At 37.9% G+C, this 11,127-nt stretch overlaps 1 protein-coding gene across 1 annotated transcript; it reads left to right on the top strand.

Moving 5' to 3' along the window:
• Window positions 1-376: 376 nt before the first annotated feature.
• On the top strand, window positions 377-10,822 carry LOC139159573 (sperm-associated antigen 4 protein-like). The gene is made up of 7 exons (XM_070736882.1): window positions 377-438; window positions 2,149-2,305; window positions 4,265-4,349; window positions 4,930-5,039; window positions 7,288-7,455; window positions 9,337-9,426; window positions 10,533-10,822. Exons 1-7 carry the CDS (start codon window positions 377-379, stop codon window positions 10,689-10,691), a joined length of 831 nt encoding a protein of 276 aa, XP_070592983.1. The 3' UTR covers window positions 10,692-10,822.
• Window positions 10,823-11,127: the final 305 nt, after the last annotated feature.

Here is an 11,127-nt window from a genome sequence, read left to right as displayed (position 1 = left end):
GTTGTTTAGTATTGTGAGAGGTGGAAGGGTGGAAGGGTTTCTCTTAAAGTCTACCACCATTTCTACAGTTTTGATGTTGTAAAGATAAATGTGGTTATTGATTCCAAAGTTAGTTTTTCATCATCTATGTAATGGTAAATTCTCACTATCTGAGGCAATCACTAAATGATAAGATTATAATTTACTGCATAATTCTGGCTGGGTAGGTATGGAATTGAATTTAAGTCAAGAAGCATATACTGTGTGTGTGTGTATATATATATATATATATATATATATATATATTATATATATTCTAAAATGGTCATAAATTAACTACAGTTAACTATGATTGAGGTCCATGTTACAAATTGTTTATATAAAAGTTGAATCATATATGTTTTTTTCCTTCCAAGAGGAACTAGCAAAAGTGAATGAAACTGAGCTGAACAATCTCTGGTAAGGCTATTATACATCCCTCCAAAATATTTTAAAGAAAAAGACTTTACTCATTAATTAAATGTATAAACTGCTTAAATCTATCTCATGACTCTGGGAAATTTACAAAATACAATAGTTAAAAACAAGAATGCACACAAGTTTAAAAAAAAAAAAAAAGTCTGGAAATCGTCACCCAATAAACCAAAACATTGGAAAGAGGCCCCTCTCCCTTCAAACCTAAGATATGGAAGAAAAGTTATGGTTTAAAGGAAAAGAACTGTACAAATCTTGGGGAATGTGGCTTATTGAAATGCAGCCAGGCTTAGAACTACAGGAACTAAGACAGGGCTGCCCAACCTTGGCAAATTTCCAGAATTCACCAGCCAGGCATGCCTTGGTCTAGGAATGTAAGCCTCATGCTTCATTATCTCATGTACATTAGGGTTAAGATAATAGGTTGTCCAATCCCATCCTTGGCCTACACCAGGGGTAGGCAAAATTGGCTCTTCTATGACTTGTGGACTTCAACTCCCAGAATGCCTGAGCCAATCATGCTAGCTCAGGAATTCTGGGAGTTGAAGTCCACATGTCATAGAAGGGCCAACTTTGCCTATTCCTGGCCTACACCAATCACTTTGGAGGCAATCTTAAGACTGAAAACACATTGGAAGTCCTCTCTGTATAAGTATGCATTTGCTTTTGGTTAGAGACTACAGTGCAACATTCTTTCACACTCAAGGAGAAAATATTTAAGCTGCAATTCTATCCACCTTTCTGTGGAAGTAAGTTCCCCTGAATTCAAAAAGATTCATTCCTGACTATATTTAGGGCAGGGCTGTCAAATCCAAGGCCCATGGGTCACATCCGGCCCGCGGGACTGCCCTGGAAACAGTAAAGATTGGCTTCTTGGTGCCTCTGCTGCCACCAAGTGATGTTGAGCTGACCATGCCCAGTATGCCCACGCCTACCTCCCCCCAAGATCAAACACAACCCAGATGCGCCCTCAATGAAATTGAGTTTGACATCCCTGGTTTACCGTATTGGGGTCAGGCATGCTTAATATCTCCCTTCTTGATTCTAATATCCTTCAGATTCGGGGGAAATGCCTTAATATACAGTTTTATGTAACCACAATAATTAGCTGGTGCATTGCAGGCCAAGGAATGGTCTGGAAAACAGTTATGATTACAGTCAGTCCTCAACTTACGACCACAATTGAGCCCAAATGTTTTTGTTGCTAAATGAGACATTTGTTAAGTGAATTTTGCCCCTGTTTACCACTATCTTACTATGCTGGTTAAGTGAAACTCTGCCTTTGTTAAGTTAATAGCATGGTTATTAAATGAATCTGGCTTCCCTAATTTACTTTGTCTGTAAAAAAGTTGCAAAAAGATGATCACAACACTGGGACTCTGCAACCGTCATAAATATGAATCAGTTGTCAAGCATCTGAATCTTTGTCATGTGACCATGGGGAGGCCGCAACAGTCCTAAATGTGAAAAATGGTCGGAAATCACTTTTTTCAGTGCCACTGTAATTTCAGACTTATTAAATGAATGGTTGTAAGTCAAGGACCAGCTGTATTACACTAGTCTACAGCAAAAATCCAGGCAACACTAGATGGAAGCAACAATAGAAAGGGTTTGTATCCTTTTGCTTTGTCATTTAACAGTTTTTCAGAGTTTTGCATATAATCCTGACACCCATTTCCCCTCCTTTATTACAAGGAAATCTCAACATCTGCTGGAAGATCAATTCCATGAAATTCAGGACCTTAAGAACGAAATAGATCAAATGCATTCTGAGATCAGCAACATACAGAAAGGGATTCTGCAGTCCACCAAGCAAATCCTTCAGGAAAGTGACTTACCAGGAGAGAAGAAAGTAGGAAGCTGCAATTAATCTCAGAAATTCTCTGGTTTCAATCTTTCCAGATTATCATTTTCTTTTGCACATCTATTAGCTACCATAGAATGTCATTTTTTCCCCTTTTACGAAACTGAAGTCTGTTAGTTGTTCTCATGCCCAGCCTCACTCGTACCAAATATGCTTAAAAAATACAGTAGGGAAAACATTGAACCATAGTGAGGGTTTCTTTCCTGCTGCAAAAGGGTAAATTATAATTTCATACTGGGCACTAGTTTTCCATGTTGCATCCAGTTTTGGTCGCCACAATATCAACAAAATGTTGATAGCTCAGGTGTTTCACAGTGGAGGATATGGGGTCCCCCTCCTCCTGAAATTCATTACGACACAGAGCCGCAATGCAACCCTGGATCGTCTAGGCCACGGGTAGGCAAAGTTGGCTCTTATATGACATGTGGACTTCAACTCCCAGAATTCCTGAGCTAGCATGATTGACTCAGGAATTCTGGGAGTTGAAGTAAAAAAGTCATAGAAGAGACAACTTTGCCTACCCCTGGTCTAGGCTCCTTCTGGCCTCCCGGATGTCAGTTGCTTTTCCTGCAGAGCTGCCTGTGTTGGGGTGCCATGCCTCCCTGCCAGTCAGCTGAACTTTGGTGCACTGCTCCTGGGCTCATCAGCCTCCAGATTCCCAGCCCAGTTTGGAGGGGGAGAGGAGAGAAACAGATGGAGGCAATGAGAAAGAGTGGGGGGGGGGGGAGAGAAAGAGGGATGGAAAATAGAGGGAAGGAAAGAGAAATAGGCAGAGAAAGAGGGAGGGAGAAGCAGAGAGGGTAAGTGAGGGAGGGAAAGAGGAAGCGAAAAAAAGAAAAAGATGCACAGAGAGAGGAAGAGAGGCAAGGAAAGAGAGAAAAGCAGAGAAGGGAAAGGAGAAAGAGAAATTATATTACTTTTTTTTTTCTTTTTTATTGTTATTGAGCATAATATTTCAAAAGCAGAAAAAATGAAGGGGCATAAAAGTGCATTTATCACATTTTTCGTAGAACAATTAGCTGAACTCTGCCTTTATCATTATTTTAGGTAGTAAAAACTCAGTATTCAGGTTAAATTGCCTTGTTGGCACTTTGCGACAAGTAAGTGGGTTTTGGCTTGCAGTCTCTAAAAGGTTCGCCACCACTGCCCTAGTCATAGGATTCCCACTGCTCATGATAGAGATGCTTATAATAAAAGGTGTTCTACTATGTTTTAAGTCTTTATGGTGAAGACAAAAAAATTACTCTTTTTTGAGAGTTGAGTGGTATAGAAATTAAATAAAATAGTAAATTATGGGATTATCCTTTACCAAAAGTTGTACATCTCCAACCTGCTACATGAGATAGTCTGTCTGGATCGATTGATGACTCTAAGAATTATTAAATCACCTCTCCTTTCTACATACTTTTCTTCTCCACAGAAGTTCCAGCCTTTATGTCTAAAATGCATGAGCATTGCATAGAGATTTCTGCACTGATATAAATTTTTGTCTTTTGACATTAGCCCCCAAATGCCCGTGTCCCAGGGCTGGCTATAGTGTATGCTTCATAGACATCATCTTTTCACATACTTAAATGACATATGAAAACATCTTAATGCTATCTAAAAGAATCGTGGTACACACTGTTTTAAGCACCAGCAACCATTCCTCCTTAGCTAAAATCTGATAGAAAAATATTATTAGATACCAGTTAATATTCCTTTATGGGCTATTCATTTGGGCACATTTATTTCCTGTCTTTACTCAGCAAACTTGAGAAACAAACCGTTTGCCAAATTGGCAAATTTTGGCTTTTTTGACATGATGTTTTATTGTCCATATTTGTGTATCTGTTGCTAACAGTTGGAATTAAGTCTATGGTTCTATTCATAACTTATGATGTCTAACGTATGTAACTGATATTTGTATAAACCATTTCTCTGATGCGTTTTTCTTCTCCTTTGCAGGAAATGATTGATATCCTCAATTTGGCTTTTAAGAAGATTTTTGAAGACGATATACAGAAGGCTGACTGGGCTCAAAAGTCAATAGGTAATGTCCTGAAAGATGGAATGGCCTTGGGTTTGCAACTCATAGCAGGAGTAACTTTGCATAAACTGCGAATTGTGCAGTAGTTACATCCAGTTCTGGATCTTGAGAACCTGGTTGCCCTTGAGAAGTATCTGAAAGCTTCGGTTGATTTAAATGTTTAATGGGCATCACATTTAAATCCCTGAACTGAAGCTTGGGGGGGGGAAAATAAGAAAGTGATTTGAAATCATATCTGACAGATTATTCTCTTTCTACACTAAACTCTACAAAAGATGAATTACTATTGGATAATTACAGTATATATGAGTGAATTTAATTTCTGATGAAAAGTTTCTTTATATTTTATTCTGTACTTATTCTAGCCTTTATCAAAGTATCATCTATCTACATGGAGACTACGCGGGAACTAATATTGGGAAATTACATGTGAATGAATGTAATTTCTGATAAGAAATCTCTTTGTATTTTACTCTACCAATTCTAGACTTTAAAAAAAATCTGTCATAAGAAAATACATCTCAATGTTCACTAGAAATAGAAAACAACTTGAGGTTACATAATCATCTGTCTGTCTATCTAGGAGCCACAATCGATAAAGACAGGACATCTAAGAGTTTTGATTTTTTGCACCAGGAAAACTGTTGGTTTCCATTTATCTCTTCAGCCAACCCCCCTGAAACTATTTTACAGGTGCAGTATTTCTATGATTGCTATTAGTTAATTCAGAAGAATAGTACAATTTCTCAGCTAGAAAAATAGTACTGCCCCGAGTCCAGTTTCTATCTCATAACTATATACATGTCATTATTTTCTTCTGAATGTTTTCTTTAACTTCTCAATCTAGCCTACACTATAGCCCTTGGATTTCCTCCAGATCTTGTATTCCACATCGAAATGTTGATAAAATCTGACTTCATTTAATTTTAAGGAAAGCTCAGTGCTTTCCTTAAAATTAAAGGATGCACATATTTGTGAATGGCTCTGCAAACTTTCTCTGCAGTTCTTCAGGGCCTATTTTGTTTTGACTTGAAAATCTAACTGTTGCGTTTAATTGCATTAAACTAAGGCAGAGTTCAGAAGTTACAATAATATGATTTCGGTTGGTTTAGAGCAGGGAGAGGGAGGGTGAAGGACTACTAAATTTTTTACTACCACACTGTGGGCGTGGTTTATGCAGGACGCGCTACATTTTCTTTCAACATCTTTCAGTGCAAATTGGGTGGTCTAGGGTGGAGTTTGAATTTCGCTACTCCACTGCGTTCCCTCCCATCCGGGCAGTAGCCCAACCCTGGGGAGGGATGCACAAAACTCTCCAGCTCAAAAACAGAATATTCCAGAGAAGAACAAAATCTTCTCCTTTGTATGTTGTTTCTGAATGTATATCTGGAATAGTTTGTGAAGTTCTGAGTTGCTGTATTTAAGAAGACTTTAAATGATGGCAAAAGCTGTGATGACGCAGTAGTTAGAATGCAGGATTGCAGGGTAACTGCTCACTGCCAGAAATTCAATCCTGACCAGTTTAAAGTTGATTCAGTTTTCCTTCTTTCTGAAGTCGGTAAAAATGGGGGCTGCTAATGTTGTAAACATCTCAGAGAGTGCTGTAAAGCACGGTGGAATGGTATATAAATCTAAGTACTATTGCTATTGCTATAGTGTAGACTGTTTCTCCTTATTTATGCTTTCTGGACATTGGCTGCTGGTGATAAATGCTTGGTGATAAATACACACACACACACACACACACACACACACAGAGAGAGTTCAAAAAGATAAAGGGAAAACTTAACACAATATAACTCCAAGTAAATCAAATTTCTGTGTAATCAAACTGTCCACTTGGGAAGCAACACTGATTGACAATCAATTTCACATGCTGTTGTGCACATTCAACTTTGTACAGAACAAAGTATTCAATGAGAATATTTCATTCATTCAGATCTAGGATGTGTTATTTGAGTGTTCCCTTTATTTTTTTTGAGCAATCCACACACACACACACACACACACACACACACACACTAAGTTTATTAGTAAGGAGTATGCATAAGCAAACTATTGTGCCTACCATCCCTGTCTTATTGTCCTATTTGGCTGTCCCTACTTTACTTATGTTTGTGTTTATATCAATACCTGCTATTATTTACACGTTTTGATAAACAAACACATAAATTTAAAAAATAAAATAAATCTGCCAACCTTCTGGGAATATTTCTTTAATCCCATCCATCCCTTTTCTCTGTTCTTTTCACCTTGTACTCTCCTCACTTTATGTAATCCTTTTTCCCAGTTCGTCATCCATTCCCTTCATTTCTAGTGGGATAAAAATAAAAATGTTGGAGATCCTGGTCCTTTCTTGCCCATCCTCTTCACTACTCCCCTCAATGAGATTAAAAGGCAGATAGACAGAAAGAGAATGAGAAAGAGGGAATGCCTCATTTACAAAGGAGGAATGAGGGAAGAATGACATTTTCCTGGTTTCAAATGATTGGAAAATTTACACTAGTTGGGATATTATTCTGGTTTAATTACAAAACTCTATTTACCCACTAATAGTTTACTTTGCTGGTGTATCTGACCTCTTAATAAGCCAGAGAAAACACAGATTAGAGGTCAGAAGTAATTTTGTCACACATTCACAATAAAGTTCACCCTACTCCTGGAGAAACCCCAGTAATTATTGTACTCACACATCAAATCAATCTGCAGGACCTGAATTCATTTTTTTAATTGATTTGTAACAATTTTAAGATACCAACAACATAAAACAAGTGTATAGTGAAAAGTGCCCACCACACGACAAGCATACATACCCCACCACCAAATTGGGGGTGTTTCTTGTATAAACCATTTTAACCCCAGAGCAATGTATCTCTTTCCATATTATAGAGTGATTCCAATTTTAAGCATTTTATTTATGTGAATGGTCTCCTGTTTGTAGCCGGATGTTTACCCTGGAAACTGCTGGGCATTCTCAGGATCTGAAGGCCAAGTCGTAATTAAGCTGCCTGAAAAAGTCCGACTCACAGCCGTTACAGCTCAGCACATCTCTAAAGCAATAGCTTTTTCGGAAGGAATCACAAGCGCCTTAAAAGATTTCTTGGTTTATGTGAGTACAATACTGTTTTAACTTATCGTATATCTTACCTCTAAGGTTCATTAAAAGAACTGCAATTTAGGAAGCACCAAGGCTACTATGCCCTTGATATTGAGCTGAAATAGGATATGGAGCCATTCTGGTATCGAGGTTAAGATGAAGGATTAGAAATCAGTGCTCCGAGTTCTATTTCTCCCTTTAGTATAAAAGCCAGCAGAGTTTAGGCCAGTCATTCTCCCTCAGACCAATTCATCTCTCAAAGTTCTTGGGGGAAAATGGGAGGTGGGAGCATTATGAACATATAGCAATGAGCTGCCAAAATGTTTACTGCCACACTGTGGGCATGGTTTATTTTGTGGGTGTGGCTTGCCTGCCATGTGACCAGGTGGGAGTAGCTTGACAATCATGTGACCAGGGTGGCTTAAAGGTCACCGGGGTGGCTTAAAGGTCATGTGACTGGGTGGTAGTGGCTTGACAACTCTTTTTCTGTTGATTAAGTCACGTTATTTGAATAGCCACAAAAAGGACAAATGATAGACAGCATTATTTGTTGAGGAGCACAGTAACATTTTAAGGTTTTGTACTAAACCCATAAGGTTCAGTATGATAACAGATTAAGCAAGTAGCTCAATTTTCTTTAATTGCTATAAAAGTTAAGTTCTAGATAATGATTAAAATGATTAAAGTGTTTATGGGTAAAACATACTATTTAATTATTTCCTATTTTAAAAGCAATTAAGGATCATACTAAGGTACTAGAGAAGGAAGGACAATAAAAAAATTATTAAGTATTCTATAAATAGTGCATGAACTTACAACTCCCACTGTGTCCCCCTCCCATGGGGGCCGCAGCCCATTATTGTGTACAGATCTTAAATTGTAACAAATAAAAGTAAGATACAAATTTAAGAAAAATATTAATTAATACCTTAATTTGGGATATGCAAGCTATTGCTCCCTTCAAAAAGCTCCTTTTGAAGGGATTGGTACATAATACACTGCCAGGTTCTCTGGACTGGCAACCTATCAGTAGAGGCTGGATAAACTAGCAATATTTGGAGTAATGAGCTAAATGGCCATTCCCCCTGTAGAATTCTAAGACAAGCAATTATATCTGCCCAACTCTATCAGCTTCCACCCTAAGTAGTCTATTAATTTCTCTTATCCAACGACACGGCCTCACCTTCCCTGGTGTCTTTAATTCAGAAAATGACTAACAATTTCTTTGCTGCTTCCCATATGAATTCATTTAAAGACTGTCCCTTTCCCTACTCCATAGGATACTTCCATAAGGTCCCATAATCTGGGACATTTCCTGCCTTCACTACAACCCCTGTACAGGATAGTGATTTGGAATACAATATGTGGGAGGAGGAGGATGAAATGGACAAAACCTTTGCCTGCTACTTCCAGGGAAAGTCAGAGTCCAGATCAGTACACCAGAGTTGCTGAAAATTAGCAGCATAGCTTTCTGACATAAGCCCTAACATAGGCATCTTAACATTCCTCTATATTCTCTTCTACTCTTTCTTAGATATATTTTACTATGAGTATATCCTCTATATAACCTACATCATGTATTTTACTATGTGTATACCCACTAAAACCCTCATTGTGTAGTGGACAAAATCAATCAATCAATCAATAAAATAAACATGTTAAAAACAATCTGGCAATCACCAGGGTGAAAAATCACACCACTCTCCGTAGCTCTCTGCCCGTTTCATATAAAATAACTCCGCTCACCATTAAAAGATTGCCTGCTTGTCCTTTTTTTTTTTTTTTGTTTCTGCATTGACCTGACTTTGTTGGCCAAGAACTGCTTCCAGGTTGTCCTTCAGGGCTGCTGCAGCATTCAACTCTTCTACACTGATTCCCTCCTTTTAATTTTAGGGGCTAAATGATGAAACAAAAGAGGAGATCCTGCTGGGAACATTCATGTATGATACCGAGAAGGAATTAATTCAGACATTCCAGCTGAAGGTAAACTAGAAATGGGAGAAGTGGGGTAAAGGTAAAACTAAAGTAGGATAGAGTAAAACTGAAGGGGCTGTGTCAGAGGGAGTTGTTTTGAAAGAATCTCTCCTATTTCTGCCCCATCTACTAAAAATCAGACAACTTTTAATTCAGTACTTTAAGGAGTGGATTAGGCCAGAGCTGGAAAACTAGAGCTCCTCCTGAGGAAATATAGTTTAGATAATCTGTGGCACTATACAGATAGTCCCCGACTTACAACAGTTCACTTAATGGCTGTTCAAAGTTTCAGTAGCATTGAAGAAAGTGATTTATGACCATTTTATCACATGTGTAACCACTGCAGCACCCCTATTTGTACACTTGACACCTGACTCACATTTTGGACAGCTGAAGTGTCTCGGGGTCCATGTGATTAACTTTTGCAACCTTCTGACAAGCAAAGTCAATGGGGAAACCAGATTCAATTAACAATTTGTTAAGTAACAATGTATTTCTAATTAAACAAATGTGGCAAGAAAAGTCGTAAAATGGAGCAAAACTCACTTAGCAAAGTTCTCACTCAGTAACATAAATTTTGAGCTCAATTGGGGTCATATGTTGAGGACTATATATATTGATGGGAGCCAATGGGACATAGCAAAACAAAAAAACCCCAACACAAATCTTCTTTCTGATGAATAACAATCCCAAAGCAGTTATATCAGCATTTGGGAAACAGGTCTACAGATTTATTTTATTTATTTATTTGATTTTTATGCCACCCTTCTTCTTAGACTCAGGGCAGCTTACAACATGTTAGCAATAGCACTTTTCAACAGAGCCAGCATATTTTCCCCATAACCCAGGTCCTGATTTTACCCACCTTGGAAGGATGGAAGCCTGAGTCAACCTTGAGCCGGTGATGAGATTTGAACCGCTGACCTACAGATCTACAATCAGCTTCAGTGGCCTGCAGTACAGCATTCTACCTGCTGCGCCACCCCGGCTCTTGTATATAGATATACAGTATAGGCTTTGCACTCTTCTATTAAACCGATAGAGCCATTCAAGAGGATGACTTCATCTCGATTGCTTTTTATTATGATTGTTCTTTTCCCTCATCTACATTTCAGAATGAACAAGAGAAGGCATTCCAGTATGTAAAGATCAAAGTGGAGAGCAACTGGGGAAATCCAGAGTACACTTGCATTTATCGAATCAGGGTGCATGGAAGGATGGCCAATATAAACCATTTGGCCAAGAAAGTGAATGAAATCTACCAAGATAAATAAAGAAAAGCAGGAATATGAACATTTATACTGAGCAAGTGTAAAAAGCACCTAGAACTTGCTCCAGCTTTTCCCACCAGGGGAAAATGGGAAATAAAACATGAGAATATATTAATAATGTTGAGTTATTTGACTAACAGGTTTCAGTTTGATTTCAGTTGAAAATTCAGTTAGAATTGTTGTTAAAATAGTAGTTGTTAAACTAATGTAATTGTTAAACTAATGTTGATTTCAGTTGAAAATTCAGTTAGAATTGTTGTTAAAGTAATGTAGTTGTTAAAATAATGTAGTTGTTAAAGTAATGTGTAGTTGTTAAACTAATGTGAGTAGCATGAGTAGATTCTGTCCAATCTCTCAAAAAGATGAGGTGACTGGAGGTGATCTCCCAATAAAACATTTCAGTTCAGATTATAGCATAGAGGCAAATGTACAGAGATAT

The sequence above is a fragment of the Erythrolamprus reginae genome, chromosome 2 (genome assembly GCF_031021105.1).
Source record: "Erythrolamprus reginae isolate rEryReg1 chromosome 2, rEryReg1.hap1, whole genome shotgun sequence".
Classification (NCBI taxonomy): domain Eukaryota; kingdom Metazoa; phylum Chordata; class Lepidosauria; order Squamata; family Dipsadidae; genus Erythrolamprus; species Erythrolamprus reginae.
This window is presented reverse-complemented; position numbering and strand designations above follow the sequence as displayed.

Bases quoted from the DNA above. Each gene is read 5' to 3' on its own strand.
- LOC139159573 (XM_070736882.1), top strand. From the start codon at position 377: ATGTTTTTTTCCTTCCAAGAGGAACTAGCAAAAGTGAATGAAACTGAG. The intron at 7,456-9,336 runs GTGAGTACAATA...TTTTAATTTTAG, and splicing joins TAAAAGATTTCTTGGTTTAT to GGGCTAAATGATGAAACAAA. The intron at 9,427-10,532 runs GTAAACTAGAAA...TCTACATTTCAG, and splicing joins TTCAGACATTCCAGCTGAAG to AATGAACAAGAGAAGGCATT.